This window comes from Macrobrachium rosenbergii, chromosome 30 (assembly GCF_040412425.1).
Source record: "Macrobrachium rosenbergii isolate ZJJX-2024 chromosome 30, ASM4041242v1, whole genome shotgun sequence".
Classification (NCBI taxonomy): Eukaryota; Metazoa; Arthropoda; class Malacostraca; order Decapoda; family Palaemonidae; genus Macrobrachium; species Macrobrachium rosenbergii.
Genome location: NC_089770.1, coordinates 7139081 through 7163598, shown reverse-complemented (window position 1 = coordinate 7163598; position 24518 = coordinate 7139081). Strand labels below are relative to the sequence as shown.

The following is a 24518-nucleotide window of genomic DNA, read 5'->3' as shown; positions in this document are numbered from 1 at the left end:
GATTCGAAATGCACTTGTTAGCCATTTATCGCCGGATGGTGGGGACATGTGGTGAGATGGGGAGTACCAGCGGCTCCCCGGGCTATCTCACCAGCAGCGCCCCGTAATGTTACCCTAATCCCCACCCACCCCCTTCCTATCCCTTCCCCCTCCCTTAACAAACAGACCTCATATACATACGAGCAATTTTTATGGGTTAGTTGCATGCAACACTCGAAGGTAATGAAGAGTCAGACGCGTGTCCCTGATCCCTTCAATATTTCAATCGGCAGATTTATGACTCGGCATTCACGGCAGTGTGGGGGAAATGGTGGTGGAGGTCTCTCTCTCTCTCTCTCTCTCTCTCTCTGTGTGTGTGTGTGTGTCTCTCTCTCTCTCTCTCTCTCTCTCTCTCTCTCTCTCTTTAACATTCGGTGCTATTTTAACTCTCCATACATGGTAGGGTTCTCTTTCTCTTTAAAACCATTTTTTTATACGCCTCTCTCTCTCTCTCTCTCTCTCTCTCTCTCTCTCTTTAACATTCGGTGCTATTTTAACTCTCCATACATGGTAGGGTTCTCTTTCTCTTTAAAACCATTTTTATATGCCTCTCTCTCTCTCTCTCTCTCTCTCTCTTTAATATTCGGTGCTATTTTAATTCTCCATACACGGTAGGGTTCTCTTTCTCTTTAAAACCATTTTTTGATACGCCTCTCTCTCTCTCTCTCTCTCTCTCTCTCTCTCTCTCTCTCTCTCTCTCTCTCATATTTTGTGCTATTTTAATTATCCATACACGGTAGGGTTTCTTTCTCTTTAAAACCATTTTTTGATACGCCTCTCTCTCTCTCTCTCTCTCTCTCTATTTAACTCTCTCTCTCTCTCTCTTTAAAACCATTTTTTTGATCTCTCTCTCTCTCATATTCAGTGCTATTTTAACTCTCCATACATGGTAGGGTTCTCTTTCTCTTTAAAACCATTTTTTTATACGCCTTTCTCTCTCTCTCTCTCTCTTTAATATTCGGTGCTATTTTAACTCTCCATACATAGTAGGGCTCTCTTTCTCTTTAAAACCATTTTTTGATACGCCTCTCTCTCTCTCTTTAATATTCGGTGCTATTTTAACTCTCCATACATAGTAGGGCTCTCTTTCTCTTTAAAACCATTTTTTGATACGCCTCTCTCTCTCTCTCTTTAATATTCGGTGCTATTTTAACTCTCCATACATAGTAGGGTTCTCTTTCTCTTTAATACCATTTTTTATACGTCTCTCTCTCTCTCTCTCTCCATATATGTTAGGGTTCTCATTTATATAAAACATTACCTTTTTAATTTTGTACGAGTCTCTCTCTCTCTGTAATATTCGGTGTTATTTTAACTCGCCATACATGGTAGGGTTCTTTTTCTCTTTAAAACCATTTTTTATACGCCTTTCTCTCTTTTTAATATTCAGAACTTTTTCACTCTCCATACATGTTATGGTTCCCTATCAATTTCAAACTTTATCATTTTTCCTTTTATACAACTCTCTCTCTCTCTCTCTCTCTCATGTTCAGTACTTTTTCACCCTCGATACATGACAGGGTCTATTTTCAAAAGGATACCATTTTTTCCTTATCCTACCGTATAGTCTCTCTCTCTCTCTCTCTCTCTCTCTTCGTTTCCATGCACAAACAGGCAACCTCATTCCAGCTGATCAATTCGACAATCATGCAAGTTTTGACACCAAGTTAGTTACTCAAAAGTATTGTCGTCCATTCATCGCACTGGTAATCAAATGGATAAGCGAGTTTGCTATAAAGCACTGATTTACTATACTCTACTTTTATATAGTCTTTGGCCTCAGTGTTTAAGAATAGTCAGATGTGATCACTTGTATTTTACACCGAAAACATAAAGGTTTTTCTAGTGAAAGTATTTTTTTACCTGGCATAGCCCCTGTCCCTTCAAAAAAAAGTGACTTGTCAGTGGAAATTTATCAGCATTTTTTTGGTATAGTCTCCATTTTACATTTTTGGTATTTACTCAATTTTGCATTTTTGTATTTACCCCATTTTGAATTATTGGGCATTTTCTCCAGTTTTGCATTTTTGGTATTTACTCAATTTTGCATTTTTGGTATTTTTTGCATTTTTGTATTTATTCAGTTTTGTATATTTGGTTTTCACTCAACTTTGCATTTTTGCTAGGTATTCAATTTTGCATTTCTGGTCTTGTCTCCATTTTGCATTTACATTTTCGTGAGACTGAGACCTGAAGTGGAACATGATTGGCCTCTTCCACTGACCAAAGAAAATTGGGCAGTTAGGACCAAATGAGAGGAAGGTATAGAGAAACGGACCAGATTATAAAAAAAACTTTTATTTGCAGCTAAATGTTCAATAAAATTCCTTCACAAACTATTTCTGATACTTATAACACATGTACATGTGCATTTCCAGATAAAATTAGTCCAACAGATGGGAAACTTTATCATCAAATTGGAACTAAAACAATGAACTTAAAACAGTTAACCTAAGAAGAAAAAAAATAACCCAGTTAATGCTTCCTCTGGTAACAGGAAGAAATTTGTCTTCAAATCTCAGAAAGGAACTTCTCTGGTAACAATGTTGTGGAAAAGTGGCCAGAAAATGACCTCAAATTTGGATGATTGCCTGACTTTGTAAAGGATGCCCTTGGAAATTTGGGACCAGCATTTTTCCTGTAACGTTTTGTAATCGAGCCTAAAGTTTTCCTTGGACGAGATTTGCCTCTGATGCTTTTCAAAGACTGTCGCATGTTAGCTTCATACAGTCTGCACAGTTGATCATTTTCTCCAGTATTGCAAGGGAACCTAACGTTATCACAACTGCGATATACCTCGCCGTCATCTTCAACAGCCATGTCACTGACAGAGGAATCATCCTCTTCAGATTCAGATTCATCTGAAATATCTGTATAAGCGTCACGGGCTCCCTGAACAGCGTCTGATATTTCAGCTAGTTTTGCTCGTAAAGAAATCACCTCTTTTCTGAGTCTTGAATTCTCAAGTTCAAGTTGGATTGTTCTAAGGCTGCCTCTGGTTAGCTGTTGTTGGTCTCTGGTCAAATAATGCTGCAAATGACCTTTACTGTGGCAGCTTTTTCCCAGAACAGCTTTGCACTCTGGAACTTTTCGGTTGAATACACTAAGTGGTTTCCTCTTCACCTCAGTGCTACCACCTTTCCTGTTGCAGCACTGCCCTGCATTATAATAGCTATAGTCCTTTTGTTGCATATCAGTTTCTTTCTCTGGGCAGTTAAGGTTTTGTTGCCTACAAGACTTTCTCTCCTGGTAGGGGCTGCAATTTATATGATGCATTTTATCACTTCTAGATTCGATTTTGTTTTCTAGGATTTCTCTCTCGCTTTCAGTAATCTGAAAACCCCTTCTGTCCTTGTGCTGATATACTTCACTTTGAATTCCACCAGATTGTTGCGAGTAAGATCCTTGCTGTGATGTTCCATGTTCTCGTGCTCTGCTCTGTCTCATTTCCTCGTGACAATGTTGGGTCAAGTCATCACAGGATCCAGATTCGCCTCTGTCCTCAATGCTTATTATCTCAATGTCAGAGATTTGCAGTTGTATACTGTTTCTTCTGCAATCAAAGTTCAGTGTTCTGTCTGAGCATTTCAGTGAATCAGTTCCAGACGCCATAGCTCTCTGTATACCCTCTTCACTACCTCTGCCTTGATCAGTGCTGCAGTTTCCCATTGTGATTTGCTCTCCTCTTTCCAACAATATTCTTTGGTTTGTCTGCTCTCGCATTTTGGGTTGTTCTTATCTGTCCAAAGGTTGTTCCCTTACTTTCTTTATTAGCTGATCTTTCATCTTCCCTCAGAGATACCTTAACTGCTCTTTCACCATCTTTGCTAAGCTTATTGCTTTTTCCTTTACCGGTAGTTGTTCTCCTCCTTTTTACAGTTGCTATTTGATCTGTGGCAGTTACACTTTCATTCACTTCAGTTTGTATTTGACCCTGTAAAGTTTGCTGTGGGTCATTACTTAGAACTGGTTCCTTGCTTTCTCCTATAACTCTTTCCTCCCATTTTCCTACACTTTCATCTTTCTCAGGCACTACCTGAGATCTTCCTTGAAGATCTTTAACTCTCCTGTTAATTGTTTTAGAAAGCTTCTCAACAGAAATTTGATCTCCCCATAAACAACCTTCCTCAGACCTGCTGCTTCTGTGAGTAACCTTCCGCTTAGAACGCCGCAGACTTTTGTTTTCGGATGATTGCTTGTGGAAAGAAGCTTCGTCAGGTAAAGTATTTCGTTCAGTCTGTTCTTGCATCGATGATGGCGTGCCTAGTAAAGTGTCAGTAGACTGAGCTGAGGACACTGGGGGACAGTTGGACGGTCCTTGGTCAGATGCAACCACAGCTGGGCTGTGTGAACTGTCTGGGAATACCTGTCAGGGGAGTACTTATACAAGTCCCACTGACTTGTTTGCTTAGCTTGCACTGCCAGAAGTTTGCTGTGGGTTAAAGACGAAGAAATTGTAGAAGACTCTTTGATGCTTGCATTTGTAGTTTGTGATCTGTGGCTGTGAGGGCCTCCCACTCTGAAGATTCCTCTGAAATTGAGTTCCTGTGGTCCACAGGCCTCTGTGTGTGTCTGGTACCACCACCATTGGTACATCCTTCTGTTTCAGCAGTATTTTCACGGGAAACAGCAGAAATGTGTGTGGTCGGTTGATTTTCTGGATTGTTGTCGCTTATCTTCAGTACACTTTCCAAGGGATACTTAATTATATACTGCTGAGCTGTTTTCATGTCGCCAAATATTTTTCCTGAAAGAAAACATTTGAATTTAATTTCTTAGCTTTAAGGAAATTTGAGAGTTTGGTGGAAATTTACACTAAGATAGAGTCATGGTTGTCTTATAGGAACAAAAGTAGCAAAACGTACGAATATTACTTGAAATAAATTTTTTTTTTCAAAATCATATCCACCCACGATATTAAGTAAATATATTTTGAATTTCTTAGGCGAAATGAAATCTACCTTGGGAGTCTAATAAGAATACTATTTTGAATAATAATAATAATAATAATAATAATAATAATAATAATAATAATAATAATAATAATAATAATAAACTTTAATTTTTTTTAAGTTATGGGGTTGATTACAAATCAGAAATTACTTTAGATTCCAGTTGTGTTTGTAGTTTTCATCCAAGTGGATTACATCTTTCTCCTGGACGTATGATTTAATATGGATTACAAGGTGAATTTCTAGAACCGGTCAATAAAAATTAGTGCTATAACTTTTATAGCAGAAATCGTTATGGCAACGTTCTTAAGTAAGCAATGGCATGTCAAGAATTAGAAAGGTATAAAAACCAGTTACAATAATCAACGAAATAAAGCAATTTTATAAATTACAAGTTGACTTACAACCGGTCAGTAAAAATCAGTTCTACAACTTTTATAGCAGAAATCGTTATGGTAACGTTCTTAAGTAAGCAATGGCATGTGAAGAATTAGAAAGGTATAAGAACCATTACAATAATCAACGAAATAACAAAATTTTATAGATTACAAGTTGAACTTCTACAACCGGTCAATAAAAATCAGTGCTATAACTTTTATAGCAGAAATCGTTATGGTAACGTTCTTAAGTAAGCAATGGCATGTCGAAAATTAGAAAGGTATAAGAACCATCACAATAATCAACGAAATAACAAAGAAATTTTATAATTACAAGTTGAACTTCTACAACCGGTCAACAAAAATTAGTGCTATAACTTGTATAGCAAAAATCGTTATGGCAACGTTCTTAAGTAAGCAATGGCATGTCAAGTATTAGAAAAGCATAAAAACCAGTTACAATAATCAACGAAATAACAAAGAAATTTTATAATTACAAGTTGAACTGATACAACCGGATTAGTACCATAACTTTTATAGAAGAAATCGTTATGATAACGTTCTTAAGTAACCAATGACGTGTCAAGAATTAGAAAGGCATAAAAACCAGTTACGAAAACCAACGAAATAACAAAGCAATTTTATCAACTTGAATATTCCTGTTTACGTCCTCTGAACGACCATTCCGCGCAATCCCTTAATCCGACGTTAGGTTGTTTTTCCTTTAGTGCTCAAACGGTTACTTCATTGCTCCTTATAACATTAACCAACCAGATGCCGGATTAACTCTCCGTCTGAGAAATCCTTCGGAGTGGATTGAATCGAGAAATCACAGATCAGGGGATTATTAACTGTGTTTATAATCTCTGATAACCATCTCGGAGGAACCACGTGCAAAATAGGCCTAGCCAGGCTCAAGGAAGGTCCTGAGTCAGGCTTACCCCGTTGTTTGTGGCGATTGTCGTTTATCCTGGGTGATTGTCGCGCATCTGCCATCTTCCCAGGACACCAACGTTGAGAGAGAGAGAGAGAGAGAGAGAGAGAGAGAGAGAGAGAGAGAGAGAGAGAGAGAGAGACTGTAAGTAATCTCGTCACAAAGTGAGAGATAACCTTACCAAAAGTGAATTGATTACTAGTAATCATGATATGGAGAGAGAGAGAGAGAGAGAGAGAGAGAGAGAGAGAGAGAGAGAGAGAGAGAGAGAGAGAGAGAGCTGTAATCACGAGGCACAATGACTGAGTGGGAGATAACTTGACGAAAAGTAAACTGATAGTTATCATGTATATGAAGAGAAAGAGAGAGAGAGAGAGAGAGAGAGAGAGAGAGATGACTTATCGTAGCTAACGACCAAGGCATTTGGAAGAGATTCTCACTCCTTGTATTACAAAATTTAAAAGAAATTGGAAAAGTCCTACATAAGCAACCAACAATTCATTTCCCGAAATTTATTATAATTATCTTTCGTAAAGAGAAATCCCTTTTAATCTACAGTTATCAGGTGATTATTAAATATTCCCCTCTTTTCGTAGTTATATCTACGTCTTTGTAGCCAGTTATTTCGAATAATATAAACCAAGCTGTGACATTAGTCTATAGATCTCTGCTACAACGCATTTCGCCTCTTAATTCCGAATACTCAAAGAAAAACTGATTGTTGGTTTCTGTGGACTGGCATCGCAACAGCAATGGTTGTGGACCACGATCTTAAGAATAGGTTCTCAAGAATAGCATGGAATAAGAATATGATTTTGGTTGCAACCCGAATAGTTTTAAGCAATTTAACCGAAGCCTGTATTTGTGGAACCGAAAGTGTCAGTGAAATTAGACACAGAAGAGTACGTAATAATAATAATAATAATAATATAGGACTACTGATATCTGTTAGTTTTATCTATGTTGTACTATTAATACTACCACTTCCGTTAGTAATAATAAAGTAAAAATAGCTACTTTTATGTATATTGTACTAATGCTACCATCGCTTCTTCCATTAATATGGTATAGATACTTTTTACCTATATTTTCCTAATACTACTATAACCACTTCTTTCATTAGTGACAACAATAGGGGTTAACAAAGTGGAAGTATGACCATATGCATGAATTAAGTCAAAATGGTGTGTAGGCCAATCTTCACCAAACTCATTTGTTTTCGAATTTGTCTTTTGAGATTCAGATTAAGTCTTACGAAAATTACACAATTTTTTCGAATTTCGGTGCAAATGTTACACCACGTGATCGGTGCATGGGAAGGAGAAGGTTGAGGCAGAGAGCTCTGGAGGACGAAGGAAGAGGGAGGAGATGGAGGAGGAGGAGGGGGAGGGGGAGAAAGGTGGGTAGGTGATTGAGGCAAATTGTGCGAGGCTAGTCTATAGTTGCCATTTAATGGCAAAGTCGGAAGCTAAAAACTCTCGTTTCTGGGCGTTGTAAATCGTGCAGGCCTTTAGGTAAAGTTTACGCAAATGTAAAGAGAATATCAAAACAACGTTTGCAACCTTCTAGAGTTACTTAAAAGCAACCCAAACAAACCTTATGTGGCAATGGAAACAAGCCGGTTCAAATCTTAGCCACCGGCTGTAACGAGCTACGGGGACCTGGGGCTTTACAACTCGGCGTCACTTGGGGATAAAGGGATTTGCTTCTTAAACAGACTTTGACGTTTACTGACGTATTTGATGACGATTCAGGTTATCCATATTACTCTCATCTTTAATTTCAAGGGCATAACTTCGGGGGAAAACAAAAGGCTTACGTATTTACCTCGATACAATTCGAAGTCACCATCTGAGTCTAGAGGAATACCGTTGCCACAAAGAAAAGTCGGCTTGAAAATGTTGTTTACTATTGTATTCCTTTGTTTTAAACTTAGGAAAACAACGAAAACATAGTTATCGGTTCAAAACAGGGGTATGGGCAGTTATCCCAGTTTAGATTGAGATAAATACAATATTTTATTACCATTAGATAAATGCTCTCACGTGCTCACACGAAAGGCAAGATTTTAAGAAAACCGGTAACGTAAACTTACGAAACAAAAGCGTCTAGAAATGTGAATTCGACGCAAAGCCCAAGTAATTCACACTTTCTCATAATATCTCTGTAAACAAGACTCTCTCTGTCTCTCTTGTTAAGGAGGGATTGTCTCAAAATAGGACGCAACAGTGATATAGTATTACCTCGTGGAATTCAAAATCTTGGAGTTCCATCAACGGTTTTGCATCCAAGTATTATTCCGTTCGCTTCGCAGTCGCCATATTGGTCTGCTTCCCTGTGTGATTTTTATCTCAGATCTTTGTGGTTTTCGACTGCTGATATTTATATCCATAATATTTCCTGTCTTGTAGTTTGTTTTTCAGTTTATCCCAGCTTAGCTAAAGATGTCCAACTGTCATTTGGGTACAAGCGCGAAATATTGGCGGTAAAATAAACAGCTAGAGTTGAGGTACATAGTTCGAATTTTGTCAAATGCATTTGAGCACTGACGAAAGAAAATTTCCTACATGTAACGTTATAGCCATTGAAACATTTGTTCGTCTGTCGTTATATAATAAATACGAATATATATAATACATTATTGAAGGCTCAGAAGATATTATGACCCGATGTATTCCCACGGAAGAATTTAGAATTCGTTTGAAGATTTTCTTGGTAAGTTCTCTCTCTCTCTCTCTCTCTCTCTCTCTCTCTCTCTCTCTCTCTCTCTCTCTCTCTCTCTCTCTCTCTACAATATTAATAAATTCGTAACAATTTGAGCTAAATAACGTTTATGCATTTACTTCATTCTTTAAGCAGAGAGAGAGAGAGAGAGAGAGGAGAGAGAGAGAAATGAGTTCGTAGTTATAAAGAATATATAAATAAATCATTAGAGGCATATATACGATTATATAATCAAATAATCTGAATTTCACTATAAAAAAGATCTTGCCTTTAAAGCCGCGATATGTAGTCATAAAGACCGTGTGAAGTTACGCCATACTAAGGATAGGCCTATAATACACTGATAACGTATAAAGATCGGCATAAAGATTTCAAAAATAGTTTTAATGGCGATTTTTAGAATGTTACATTGACAACATGGATGGAAATATTATAAAACGACCGAAATTAGATATACACAAACTCTTTTAAGCACAGCCATGAATCACTAACTCGGAGAATCCGGATAAAGGATTATGAAGGAGTTGGATATGGCGTTAGGCCGAGTGAGTCAGTAAGGATCAAGATTATCCTTCTGTTATCCTACGTAGGAGATTTAGGCCTAAGGAGAATTTTTAACTTTAAGGGTGTAGTCGCAACTCTTATATTGGCTTTGGGGGGTAAGGGAGGATATTTTCACACAAGAATCTTCATGTTTGAGGTTTAGTACAGTAACATACATACATACTTACATACATACATACATACATACATACATACATACATACATACATACACAATCATTATGCTGTATCGATCCTTTAAGAAAAAAAAATACAAGTATTTTTAAAAAGAACCTCTTGGTTCTCAAGACGTTATATCTTTCAGCGTATATCAGTTAACGGAAATCTGCGCATTCACTTCTGCGCACGCAAACATATACGCAACGCGCCCGCGCTTACGCACACGTGATAACTGACCAGGTCATATCTCTCTCTCTCTCTCTCTCTCTCTTTCTCTCTCTCTCGGTCTTTCAGTACGTAGCAAGTAAATAAACTATAAATGTAGATTTGAGATTATATGAAGTTACATTTTTGTTTTGCGGTATCATTACTGTCGCCAGTAAACTCTCTCTCACAGTATATAAACTAAAAAGTATATTTCGGAGGTTAAACTAAAACCATCATTACAGTATATGGGCAGTAAACTAAAAGTTTCGTATATTTTATGAGGTTAAATTTTTATTTGATTGTATCATTACCATCACAAGTAATCTCTCTCTCTCTCTCTCTCTCTCTCTCAGCATATAGGAAGTAAACTGTAATGAATTTATTATATTTTATAAGGTTAAGTTTTTATTTTATTGTATTGTATCATTACTGTCACACGTTATCTCTCTCTCTCTCTCTCTCTCTCTCTCTCTCTCTCTCTCTCTCTCTCGCTAATTGATCATTATTTAAACTCGTTAAGAAATAATAATAATAATAATAATAATAATAATACAATAATAATAATAATAATAATTGAATTAGCAATTTAATAAAGAAAAATCTTTCGTCCACCAAAAATTAAAAACGAAAACTAAAAAATAATCAAAGATACAAAAAGAAAAAATACACAAAGATAAGTCATGGAAATCGGTGACCCAAAATACCCTTGGGACCAAGCGCTGATTAAGGTGGTCAGGATCTTCCAAGGGTATAAGCCGTTTTGACCTCATAGGGACGCCTCCATGGTGCGTGTAATTAAAGGCTGATTTCCAATGCCTTATAGATACATAAATACGTTGGGAAAATGCCCGAATTCTCGACTTAATAGATGACCCGTATTACCCAAGGTATTCTCTGGACGCGTTTGGGCATGTTATGGGAGTTTGAATGTCGTATTTTTTTGTGAGGGTTTGAATGTCTTACTTTTTTGTGGGAAATTGATTGTCTTATTTTTTTTTGTGGCTAGTTTGAATGTCTTATTTTTTGTGGGAAATTGAATGTCTTATTTTTTGTGGGTAGTTTGAATGTCTTATTTTCTGTGGGGGTTTGAATGTCTCAATTTTTTGTGGGGGTTTGAATGTCTCATTTTTTGTGGGAGTTTGAATGTCTTATTTTTTTGTGGGAGTTTGAATGTCTTTTTTTGTGGGTAGTTTGAATGTCTTACTTTTTATGGGAGTTTGAATGTCTTATTTTTTGTGGGAATTTGAATGTCTTATTTTTTATGGGAGTTTGAATGTCATTTTTTATTATTATTATTATTATTATTATTATTATTATTATTATTATCATCATCACTGTGGGAAGTATCAGGAGAGTAACAATTGTAAATGATGTAATTATCAAGAGAAGAAGAAGAAAGTGAGTTTCATTCCTGATGTGGCTATGGTAGTTAATGGGATATGCAGGGCGATTATATAGGGTGTATATATATATATATATATATATATATATATATATATATATATATATATATATATATATATATATATATATATATATATATATAACAGTACACTTCTCGTTAGCAAACATATGTGCTACCAGTCCACAAAATAACGGTAAATTATCATGTCAAATACCACCAAAAATAAATTAGAAAATTATACTAAACGCCTTCCCTGACTTCTCATGTCCTAAAACAAAAAAACTCACCCAATGAAAACTATAAATAAACAAAAAAAAATGTACTCACTCAGATACTCGTCCCCTCCATTCGCCAGAAACTTTTCATTAACATTGGCCATCGTTCTTTCGATAAAAACTGTAAATTCTTGAATTTTTTTTTTTAGGGCGACCAGTGTCTTCTGAAACCTGAAATGATTTTTGTTCAGTCAGTGAAATGGTTTTTTCATTCCCAACACAAATTTAAAATAGTTTTTCGTAGATATTGAAGTTTGTTTCACATGAAAACTTTCTCAAATTTTAGTGTTTTTGTACAGTTGTAAGCGAGATGTTTTCGTACTTGTATAAATGTTGAAAACATTTGACCATATATAGATGTTGAAAACACTTGAACGGATATAAATGTTGAAAACATTTGAACGGATATAAATGTTGATAACATTTGAACGGATATAAATGTTGAAAACATTTGAACGGATATAAATGTTGAAAACATTTGAACGAATATAAATGTTGAAAACATTTGAACGGTTATAAATGTTGAAAACACTTGAACAGATATAAATGTTGAAAACATCTGAACAGATATAGATGCTGAAAATATTTGAACGGATATAAATGTTGAAAACATTTGAACGGATATAAATGTTGAAAACATCTGAACAGATATAAATGTTGAAAACATCTGAACAGATATAAATGTTGAAAACATCTGAACAGATATAAATGTTGAAAACACTTGAACAGATATAAATGTTGAAAACACTTGAACAGATATAAATGTTGAAAACATTTGAACGGATATAAATGTTGAAAACATTTGAACGGATATAAATGTTGAAAACATTTGAACGGATATAAATGTTGATAACATCTGAACGGATATAAATGTTGAAAACATCTGAACGGATATAAATGTTGAAAACACTTGAACGGATATAAATGTTGAAAACACTTGAACGGATATAAATGTTGAAAACATTTGAATGGATATAAATGTTGAAAACATTTGAACGGTTATAAATGTTGAAAACATCTGAACAGATATAAATGTTGAAAACATTTGAACAGATATAAATGTTGAAAACATTTGAACGGATATAAATGTTGAAAACATTTGAACGGATATAAATGTTGAAAACATTTGAACGGATATAAATGTTGATAACATCTGAACGGATATAAATGTTGAAAACATCTGAACGGATATAAATGTTGAAAACATTTGAACGGATATAAATGTTGAAAACACTTGAACGGATATAAATGTTGAACATTTGAATGGATATAAATGTTGGAAAACATTTGAATAGTTATAAATGCTGAAAATGAACAGATATAGATGTTGAAAATATTTGAACGGATATAAATGTTGAAAACATTTGAACGGATATAAATGTTGAAACCATCTGAACAGATATAATTTTGGAAAACATCTGAACAGATATAAATGTTGGAAAACATACAGATTAAAATGTTGAAAACACTTGAACAGATATAAATGTTGAAAACATTTGAACAGTATAACTTGGAAAATCAAACTTTTTCCTAGTTAAACACTCGGTTGAAATACATTTTACAAATTTACACAAACCTTCTTTTTTGTAATTTTTTTCGTCAAATTTTTTCCCAAATCGAAAAAAATTTTTCGGTAAAGATAAACAAAAATTTCGTGTAGATTTCACTTGAAAGTTCGTTTTGGTACAATTAAAAAAATTTTTTTCCGTATAAATGCAAACTGTTTTACTACAGAATCTCCAAAAGTTTTTTTCTTTTAGAAACAAAGAAAAACCCCTGGAAAAATCATTATTTTCCTTTAGAAATAACGATGAAACTCACTGGAAGGCTCTCCTGAACGCAAAGTGGAAATCCTGAACAAATGACGAACTTGCCCAGTCGACGAAGCCGTGAAAACATTACGAAAAAATAACTACTTATCCTGAAGCTTAAAACGGTCATTAGGCTCTAACAACTATATTGTTGGTATCTGCATTGTTTAATAATGTTAGTAAAGGCTGTATCAATTGTTTTATGCGTTCGTTAACCTCCTTTAATATCCGCCCATCCAGTAGCGTGTATGGAAAAACTCGATCATTAAGAAACTAAGGTCACCAATATTTGATGCAATTTTTAATATCATCTTACCTTTTTTTGTTTTCCTAAAGTTCCCCAGATAATTCTCTTTCTGTAGTTTTAACTTTAGTGCTTTTTTACCCAAGAGCTTCGATGATTTTGAAATTTAATGAGACAGGGAGCTACAGAGAGTTCCCGTTATTCATTTGAACTCAAAACCGAAATTGTGATGCACCTCGAAGTTGCTAATTTAATGACTAAGTATTCTCAATCGGAACAACACTTGAAAAGTGAAACGAGTAGAAATGGCGAACAACAACAATGGTAATCATGATAGTCAGTATGTTCATATTGATTACCTCTTTCTGTAAACAGGCAAACTGGTCTTGCAAACCGCTCGTTTGGGACCATCATCTGAAAAAGAAGAAGAGGAATGGTAAGTGACGTGCTCCAGGGGCCATCACAGAGAGACCTTGTGAAGTACCGCTTCAGCATTGCGTCGGAACTCCTGACGAGAACTCATCATGAGTTTGAGGGATTTTAATGAGGGCGACCGACCCGTAGAAGGACAGGGCAGGAGGAGGGGGCCGCCTCCGGAGGCCAATGGGGGTCACGGCCTGCTGAGACCAGCGGGTAACAGTAGGTCGGAGCTAGGAGTGAGCAATAGGGACATCTTCGTTGCTCTGGAGCATTCTGTACTGCTGCATCGGTCTAGCACTCTGTACCACAGTGAATCACTGGAGTTGGCAATGGGGAGACTCTGGGAGCTGGCTTCTTGGACCTACTGGAGGACGTAGATCTTGCGTTTCCCTTCGAGTTTTTCACAGGCGCACCCAGAGACGCAGACCAGGTGCATCCGCGGCTCCTTGCCTCAACACCAGAAGAGATTGACAGAATTTCAGCTTTTAATCATCCGGTGTTTCCCGAGTTAAACGTACCCTCAGATATTTCCGGTCACGCCCATGTGCCTCACGGTTCTCCGCCAGCCTCGGAGAACTCTGGTCAGGACAGGCTGCCCAACGCATCTCTTCCTCCTCCTCCTCCTCCTCCTCCTCCTTCTCCAAGCCTCATGAGGGCTCTGCTAGACGGTGACAGGACACTGTTTAATTTTTCGTTAAGGCGGAGAACTGATCTGTCAAACCTACGACGTCGAGATAGGGCCTTCATCCTTCGGTGCTTCGTCATGGACCTGCTTCTGCCGGACATCCTGCAGTATGACGCCACCTCGCTTCTGAGCCAGCTGCAGGTTTGGATGAACGAGTACCCGGAGGACCCGAACACCCCCTTGGAGGAGGACCTCAGCACGACCATCGGGTGCATTTATTATTTGGTGAATTTGTTGGAAATCGATTTTCGCGGTTCGATGACGATGACGATGATGATGACGATGATGACGATGATGATGATGATGATGACGATGATGATGACGATGATGTCTCCTTCCACGGACACAGAGACCCTCGAAGGAACAGCTGGGGTAACAGAAGCAACGGGGGTAACGGGAACAGAAGCAACAGGGCCGAAAGAAACAGAATGAACTTCAGTAGCAGAGACAGAATGAACGTCAGTAGCAGAAACAGAAGGAACGTCAGTAACAGAACGAACTTCAGTCACAGTAACAGAAGGAACTTCAGTCACAGAAACAGAGGCGGAACGAGGCACGCGGACTGCGAGGTCCACAACAGCAACACCCGGCTCTCAGTCTTGATTTACCTCCGGGCAGTTGTCGATCTCTTCTTCCAGTACGTCCGAGCCAGCTACGAGTTTAACCTTCTCCTGGAAGAGAGGTTGATGGTGCAACGCGCAGGCGCCGAAGTTCTTCTGCGTCGCGGACAGACAGACAGTTCTATTTCTTTTTTTTAATTCTTTGCATTTTATAGTAACTTAAGAAGTTCAGACTTTCATATTTTTCCTTAGGATCATTTACTTTTTGCCAGTATGTTTCCAATCTGGATTAGGTGTAAAGAGGTGCAAACATTTCTAGTTTTCCAAGAACTTAACTTTTCTCTAGATCATTGTTTTCCCATATATGATGTAACTTTCAATGCACTCTGACCTCTCTCGTTTTACTAGGAATTCAATTTCTCAGAGAACTAGTTTTCCCCCTTACAAAGCAGTTTATGTGAATACGATGTTAATTGCAATTCTGGAGTTCTTGTTTTAAATTTTTATTAGCAATGTTAATTTTTTCTAGACTTTTACATTATGAAATTATTATTATAAATATTTGGCTAATTGTACTAGTAGGTATCTCAGTGACCTGTGTTAATTTTTGTTCTAAAAAATTTGATGGGTTTTTTTTAAAGCTTTCAATATGTAAAACAGAATTCTTGTCTTCGTTCTTGATTTTTTATTTTACTTAAACCAATAATGTACAGTTCCAATGTCAGAAACAATAAAATTTAATGAAACAAGTTTTTTTTTTTTTTACGACACTAAATTTTAAATCTGTTATCCTTCATAAATGATCTCAAGTGGAACAGATCGTGTATTTCTCTCTCTCTCTCTCTCTCTCTCTCTCTCTCTCTCTCTCACGACAATAGATTTTAAATCTGTAATCCTTCAAAAATGATCTCAAGTGGAACAGACCGTGTAATTGGGCCTCTCTCTCTCTCTCTCTCTCTCTCTCTCTCTCTCTCTCGGTATATAGGAAGGAAACTACATATATTTTTGAGATTTTATGAGGTTAAGTTTTTACTTTATGGTTTCATTGCTATCACAACACTCTCTCTCTCTCTCTCTCTCTCTCTCTCTCTCTCTCTCTCTCAGTATATAGGAAGGAAACTACATAATGTATTTTTGAGATTTCATGAGGTTAAATTTTAATTTGAGTGTCACTACTATCACAAATTAAACACAATCTCTCTCTCTCTCTCTCTCTCTCTCTCTCTCTCTCTCTCTCAAATTATTTTAACTCGTTATATTAACAGACTGTTGTATATGATGAATTTTCTCGCGTTTATTTAATTAGCAATTTAACTAGAAAATTCTCTCTCTCTCTCTCTCTCTCTCTCTCTCTCTCTCTCTCTCTCTCGTTATATTAACGGACTGCTGTATAAGATGAATATTCTCGCGTTTATTGAATTAGCAATTTAACAAGAAATCTCTCTCTCTCTCTCGTTATATTAACTGACTGTTGTAGAGGATGAATTTTCTCGCGTTTATTGAATTAGCAATTTAACAAGAAAATTTCTCTCTCTCTCTCTCTCTCTCTCTCTCTCTCTCTCTCTCTCTGGCTTTTGGGCCACTTTGTGACCCACTGCCTCTCGTAGTAAAGGTATAGAAATATTAAAAGATAAGAAATAAGCAATACGTATTTTGCTAATAAGGAAAATTATGCTAATAAGGAACACAAAGATATTTTATTCCTTAGAAGGGGAAGATGATACATATTTAGTCTCCATACGGGGGGGGGAGTAGTGCCGTCAGTGCACCTCATATGGTGCACTGTAGGCATTACTTCTGGTTCTTTGCAGCGTCCCTTCAGCCCCTAGCTGCAACCCCCCCCTTTTACATTCCTTTTACAGTACCTCCGTTCATATTCTCTTCCACCTTCCTTTCCACCCTCTCCTAACAGTTGATTTATAGAGCAACCGAGAGGTTTTCCTCCTGTTACGCCTTTCAGACCTCTTACTGTCAGTTTCCAAATACAGGGACATATATTTTTGCTGTTTGGAAAAACAACCAAAGGAAAACAACGTATTTTTTTTACTGGAAATACAGGGACATATATTTTTGCCATTTGGAAAAACAACCAATGGAAAACAACGTATTTTTTTATACTGGGAATACAGTAACATATTGTTTTGCTATTTGGAAAAACAACCAATGGAAAACAACGTAATTTTTTATACTGGAAATACAGGGACATATGTTTTTGCTGTTTGGAAAAACAACCAAATGAAAACAACTTAAATTTTTTTTTTATAATGGGAATATAGGGACATGTATTTTTGCTATTTGGAAAAACAACAAATCATGTTAATCTGTTGAAGCTATTAATAAATAATTTTGAAGATTATAATATTTCTATATAAACCTGCCATAAAATGAGAGAGAGAGAGAGAGAGAGAGAGAGAGAGAGAGAGAGAGAGAGAGAGAGAGAGAGAGAGAGAGACCATAGTGCAATATCAGTAAATATTATAGGGTAAAAACACTTAATTTATTTGTATTATTAGGCTGCCAGAAGGAGAGAGAGAGAGAGAGAGAGAGAGAGAGAGAGAGAGAGAGAGAGAGAGAGAGAGAGAGAGAGAGAGAGAGAGAGAGAGTCTACAGTAAATATTATAGGGTGAAAATACTTAATTTATTTTTATTACTGGGCTGCCACACACACACACACACACACACACACAGAGAGAGAGAGAGAGAGAGAGAGAGAGAGAGAGAGAGAGAGAGTCACATTTATTGGACAATTAAATTTTCGGGAATGACTTCCTTGGGCATTCACGTGTCCTGGATTCTGGATGGGAGAAATTTTTTTTTGGGGTGAGGGGGGGCGCGTTTGATGGGGAGGACGTGGGACGGGTGTGTGCTTCTAGCCACGTAAATTCATCTATAAATTTTTGTGTATAATTTTTAATAATCAGACTGACCTTAAAAGCTTGATGGAAATTTAAACTTTTTTAGTGAGGATAATGCAAATTATTATGATTATTATGATAAGATTACTGACAATAACAACGTTGGTCTGTAATGAATGCAATTTACAGTAGTTATTACGGTCGAGAGGTGATATTGATAAATTTTATTAAATAAAAATAATAACCGAATAAATAACCGTCTCTTAAAGAAACGTTTTGGACAATATAAATAAAGACCATGTCATATAACATTTAGTAAGTTTAGAAACTACCTATTTGGAGAAGGAACTAGGTAAATGCCCCTAACTGCTGATCAAGGTAATTCCTCTTGAACGACCCATACCACACAATTACCTTGAAGAACGAAGCTACCTCGCGAAGGTAGCACCTAGGCAAGGTCCTTTCACCTTCAGGTGCGCATCTGCTGAGGACCAAGTCTTCCTGACGACAGCTTATCATGAGCTCGAATCATTTTAATTTCGATGACTTTCAGAGTGGATCTGAGCGTCGCGCATCATCACCTTCGGAGGAGAAAGGACAACGACACCTCTGAGTCCCTCAGCGACCTGAAGACCGATGCCCGACCTCTACCAGCCTCTCCAGAGGGGGAAGATACTCCTGCCCACCAGGAGATCTGGTCGCGTCCCAAACGCGATGCCCTCGAGAGGGGCGCTAGACCTCGGGCACCACCTCGCAAAGAGGAAGATGCAACCGCCCAGAAGGACGACACTCCCGAGAGTACCAAATCCAAAGACCTAAAGAAGAGTGCTGGACATCAAGCAACCTCTCTGGAAGAGACTGGGGCAACTTCCAGTTTGGAAGTCAACCCATCAGGTCCCAAACCCAGTGACCAGGAGAAACTTTTAAGGGAGAGGAACGAGAAGAGCGTTAGGCCTAAAGTACGGGCCGTTCCAGACAGCTCCTCTGAAACCCTGACCTTATTCGAGAAAATCTTGAGTGCGTCTGTTAACATCAGCCATGAAGGTTTCAGCAACTATGATGAAGGCTCCCACAAGAACAGGAGAGTTTCCCCCGGCAGTTACTTTCCTGCCGTAAGTGACGAAGAAGAGTTGGCGCATTCCAGTGATGGTTGTGACCCAGAGCTGGTGTCTCCTGTCAGTCAAGATGCCAAATTGGAAATCGGGCCTCACGATTACGTTAGCGATGGAGAGTTGATGGTGATGCTCAGTCACAGTGCCAAAGGGAGCTTTATCGTGCCTTCCAGTTACAGTGGTGCCCAGGGGAACGTGGCACCTTCCAGTATCCGCGGCGCCCAAGAGCTGATGGAAGCATCGAGTGATCTTGGTGACCAAGAGCCCGTGACACCGTCTGGAAACCAGAGCACCGATGAGGTCCTAGCTATTTGTGACAACATTGGTGACGAGGAGCTGGAGCGACTGTCCCCTAGTACTAGTGACGCTGGTGCTGAAGGCTGCCCCTCTCCAGATCAAGACGTCTATGGAGTAGAATACCTAGAGGACCTGGAGAACTACATGTCTGACATACAAGCCCGATTCTCCTTCCTGTTCCACGGAGACAGAGAGGGTCGCTAGCCACTCCAACTGGGTTTGGACGGACTTGAGAAAGGTCTGGAGTGCCCGTTCCATGGCTTTACTAGGCCAGTTCTTAATTTTTAACTTTGCTATTTTTATTGCTCTTTTTATTTCTGGAAAGTACTTTAACGTTTTAGAATCCTTTTGGTAAAGTTTCTTAATCACAATTTATGCATTGGGCTTTCAGATTGTCAGAAACCTTTATTTTATTGTTAAAATAATTTTTAATCTTTTTGATTGTCAGAAACCTTTGATATTTGCTTGATTGTTGAACTATTAATTTTCGATTGTCAAGCCCTTTGATATTTGCTTGATTGTTGAACTTTTAATTTTTGATTGTCAAGCCTTTGATATTTGCTAGATTGGTTAACTCCTTAATATTTGATTGTCAGACTTTTGATATTTGCTTGAGTGTTAAACTCATTTTAATCTTTTATCAGACACCTTTGATATTTGTACTATTGTTAAACATTTTAATCTTTTAATTCAGACGTTTGTAGAATAATTGAAGTATCCAATTCATGCAGTTTTAACCTATACACAAGAAGCCATTATTAACATTTAACAGAGTGGCCAATGTTTGTCATGGAACTAAAAGAAGAAAATAAATTGGTGAAAACCATTTTTTGTTTTTTAGTGTTGACCTAAATACCTTAAATTAATGAAGGGAGGTAATCACTTCTAAGTTGACTTCGATAAATTCTTGAGCAATCAGACTACCTAATAAAAATACCATTAAAAATTAAACAGTACATAGATTCTATTTTTCAGTGCTATAATTTGAAGTCCTGTGTTTTAAAAGCAAACGTGATGCAAATTGTGTGAACGAAAAATTTCCAGGTTTTATAATTTTTAAATGTATTATACCCAAAAGCTACCTAGTTGTTGAATGCTGGGGCAGATAAGAACGGAAGGGATTATCAATTTCTGTAAAATGCAACTAATTCTTTTAACTTTTGGGGATTATTATAATTATTGCAGCACTAGACTTGGTGTGTATTCAGAGATTAGGAGTCATGCCATTTGCTCTGTACAAGACAAAAGTTTTAATGTCTTATTTTGTACAAATTTAATTGATCCTGGAACTTCATATTAGCTTTCATTGAGTCTCTTAGCAAAATCTGAGCTAGGCCTAAGAATACTGGATTTAATGCAAAATTTATTATTAGCACGTTCATTTGCAAGTCCAAATAAGCCTTTTTTCAGTCTTATGTTGGCCTGTTTGGGTCCACTTTTACTCTCTCACACGAGAGAGAGAGAGAGAGAGAGAGAGAGAGAGAGAGAGAGAGAGAGAGAGAGAGAGAGAGACTTAAGACTGCATAATCTCCCGGAAAAGTTTCAAGAAAGTCTAAATTCTTAGTTCTCAATTACATCAATACCCGGTTTAAACACTTGTAATGGTCATCCGCTAGTTTCTTATGCTAGACCACCTGACAGAACGAAAGAAGCTCCATTAGTACGCCACTTGAACTGACCTACTACGGTCAGGACTGAACAGCTTTCGGTAGTGAGAGGATCAACAACTCGTTTAACTAGTTATAGAGGAGCAACGGGGTCGCAGATGCACGCCGAAGGGCACATGACTCACTTGGGTCTACGGGTCTCTGGAGAAGAATACGAAGGTTGCTCTGTTGGCCTCGGGAGTTAAAAATACTTAGCTTATTCTATGGTTTTCGGACGGAAAATATTTAGCTTAATCTGTTGCCTTCCGGAGTTATTAACGGCTGCTCTAGGAGCGAGAGCCCGTGCTGGCATAAGGCTTACTCTACCTGTAGATAAAACAAACTAGAGTAATTTTCTGCTCTAGGAGCAAGAGCTGTTGGCATGAGGCTTGAGATAAAACAAACCAGGCATTGTAAGGCAGACAGCCATCCTGGGCTCAAACCCTCAAATGTTCAGGCTTGGGACCGTCTTGAGTTTGGACATTAACTTTGCAGAAATCAGTTGAAATTAACTTATTGAAAGCCAATCTCAAGAGAGCGAGATAATTACTTGAGTCTCCGCTTCACAGTGAACGACCTATAACCAAAATCAGAGAAAATGGTAAAAGGTAAATTTTGAAAGTTCGTTAGCCCCCGAGCTACGGGGCACATGGGCCAAATTTCGTGTAAAAACCTTTTAAAAGGTCAATGACTTTCAAAACAAACACTGAGAAGTGACTCTAACGTATGAAAAATAACTTTTCAAACGAGAAATAAAAAGAGAAGAGCAAAAAGAAAATGGGAAATATTCAAGCCGCCACAACAACAAAGAAAATGGGAAATAATCAGCGGGCTGATAAACAGTAATAAAAAAACGAAACAACGGCAATAAAAACGGGAAACAACGGCAGTAAACGGCGCTATTAAAGAGCGTAACAGATAAGGATAGGAGCTGAATAACTCTGATGGGTTCCCGCGCTTAGCCCTAAGGCCTAAATCTCATAATAAATCGATCAATCGATTGATAAAGATGAATAATCAACAGGCCCGTTCAGAGGAATTCTTAAAAGTGACTCAGTTGGTGTCTTCAGTAACTTCGGTAAATCATTACTGTTGACTAAGGATGGACTACATAACCAATATATTACATTTAATTATAAATTTTAAATGTAATTAAATGTTTTCATTGATTAATAGTGTATCATTCTGTGTTTTCTTGAGAGGTGTGCTCCTCAAGGTAGTGTTGTAAACCTTGTCCTCTCTTGTATCAGCGTAAGGAACCTATGTTAACCCCCTTTTTTTGTTGTACTTCGTTAATTTGTAATGTTCATCTTTTGTAAATATTATATATTGTTTTGAAATATATAAATTTATATTGTTCATTAAGCCTTACGAACTTTCTCATTCCTTTTAATGAGTTCTCTTCACTGTCACTTGTTATTTTCGATAAAAATATTTATGACCTTCCTTGAAACCTCTTGATTTGATTTTGTCACTTTATAGGGCTTCGTGGAAACTCTCCGCTCATTTTTCTTTCGTGACGTTATTAATTGGTTTTCATTGAGAGAAGCTGAGTTGCTCTTAACATTTTATTTTCTATAATTTTATTCAAAATATTGGTGGGTGGAGTGGTGTTGAAATTGCATTTCTGGCCGTGGGCTAAAACCTTGCTCAGCAGCTGATAAACCGTTCTAATATATTACTGTTATTACTTTTATATTGTCATCCAGAAGATTAACCCTATTCATATGGAACAAGCCACAGAAACCATTGACTTGAAATTCAATGCAAATAAAAGACTTAAGGCCGTGATGTATAGTACTATTGTAGTTATTCCAGACTGTCTTCTGAACCCTTAGCATTTATACTAGATCTCTGTGCAGGATTTTTTTTGTTAGATTATTTATTAACTAAACGGATTTCATATTAGCGTTTTTGGTAGTAGGTACACATTTAGCTGCGAGGAGATTCCGCCATCAGTGGTGCTATTTAAAAATACTTTTTCAAATAATTTTTTGCATTTTATTTAGACCACGATTGGAGTTAATTCCTGTGTACTTTAACTGCACCTCTCTCTCTCTCTCTCTCTCTCTCTCATGAGAACAACTCACACACCCTAAACATGGGAACAACTCAGAAGTAAGGACGAACTTTTACAAGTGTCCTCTCTCTCTCTCTCTGACAGTAAAAGGTTTGAAAGGTTTAACAGGAGGAAAACCTCGCATGAGGTGCACTGACGATACTACCCCTTACGGGGATTCTAGGTTAAGCACTGGTGAAATGTCCATTAACAAAAATGTTTCAAGCTAGTTTCCTCTCATGTAAGATGTTAACGTGAAGGAATATGGAGAGAGAGAGAGAGAGAGAGAGAGAGAGAGAGAGAGAGAGAGAGAGAGAGAGAGAGAGAGAGAGAGAGATATTATTTATTCCGCCTTTACGACAGTACTTTGTACACCTCTCGAGTTGTTCCAAGACAGCTGTGATAAACAGTTTTCTCAGAACTACTTCAAGGTGTTTTTAGGTAACAGAGCCTAACCAAAGGCCAAATATAAAAGCACCTTTATTAGAATCTATTTTCGTTGATATTTTTTCTCTCAGATTCGTTTGTAAGCTTGAAGAATCAGATTTCAGAGCAGGTATTTCGTTAAAACTTAATTATGCTTCTCTAGGCTCAGGTAGTCAAGTGTATTTTGTGCAATTTTTGAGTAGATATTCAATAAGGTTCCTTAACTCAAAGACCAACAAACTAAATACTATACCCAGGAGCTTTAAATTGCACTTGTGCTTAAGGAAAGAATACAATGGTGATTGAAAATAGTACTTATATTTTGCTTAACGAAATCACAAAAAAAACATTAAAAGTGCCATAATCGCTTACACACTAAGCGAATGGTCATATTGACAACTGTTTGTATAATTTAACAGAGTACATACATAAAAAAACGAAGTTGTACGTTGAAATAAAAGCTGAATAAACGAGAAGAGTTAAAATATCCCATAACTAAAACTAGTTTTCACTCAAGTTTTAAAAATGTGGTGGATAGCAACAGTATCCTATAATATCTAACAGTCATTTCTGGAGCGCTAACTAAAAGTTTGACAGACAGATCATGGAAAAGAGTAATCAGTCATTTTAGGATTCATTGACAACAGAGATATCTCGACAGAGTAAGTAGTCTCTTTAGGACTCATTGACAACAAAGATATCTTGACAGATCAGTCTCCTCAGTCTTCTCAGAGGGCTTCAGGCTCATTGATAAAGATATCTTGACAG

General features: G+C 37.2%; 1 protein-coding gene across 3 annotated transcripts; it reads right to left on the bottom strand.

Moving 5' to 3' along the window:
• Positions 1–2321: 2321 nt before the first annotated feature.
• LOC136854968 (uncharacterized) lies at positions 2322–14099 on the bottom strand. Of its 3 annotated transcripts, none has more exons than XM_067131631.1 (3): positions 14050–14099; positions 11688–11806; positions 2322–4786 (listed from the first exon to the last, which is right to left on the bottom strand). In XM_067131631.1, exon 3 carries the CDS (start codon positions 3760–3762, stop codon positions 2551–2553), a length of 1212 nt encoding a protein of 403 aa, XP_066987732.1. In that variant the 5' UTR covers positions 3763–4786; positions 11688–11806; positions 14050–14099; the 3' UTR covers positions 2322–2550. The 3 variants fall into 3 exon arrangements, with proteins under 3 accessions (XP_066987732.1, XP_066987731.1, XP_066987733.1); XM_067131630.1 differs by lacking the exon at positions 14050–14099 and adding an exon at positions 13457–13586; XM_067131632.1 differs by lacking the exons at positions 11688–11806; positions 14050–14099 and adding an exon at positions 8130–8202.
• Between the last annotated feature and the right edge of the window lie 10419 nt (positions 14100–24518).

What these genes read in the sequence shown, in the direction of transcription:
- LOC136854968 (XM_067131631.1), bottom strand. Translation starts at nt 3,762, where the DNA reads ATGCGAGAGCAGACAAACCAAAGAATATTGTTGGAAAGAGGAGAGCAA.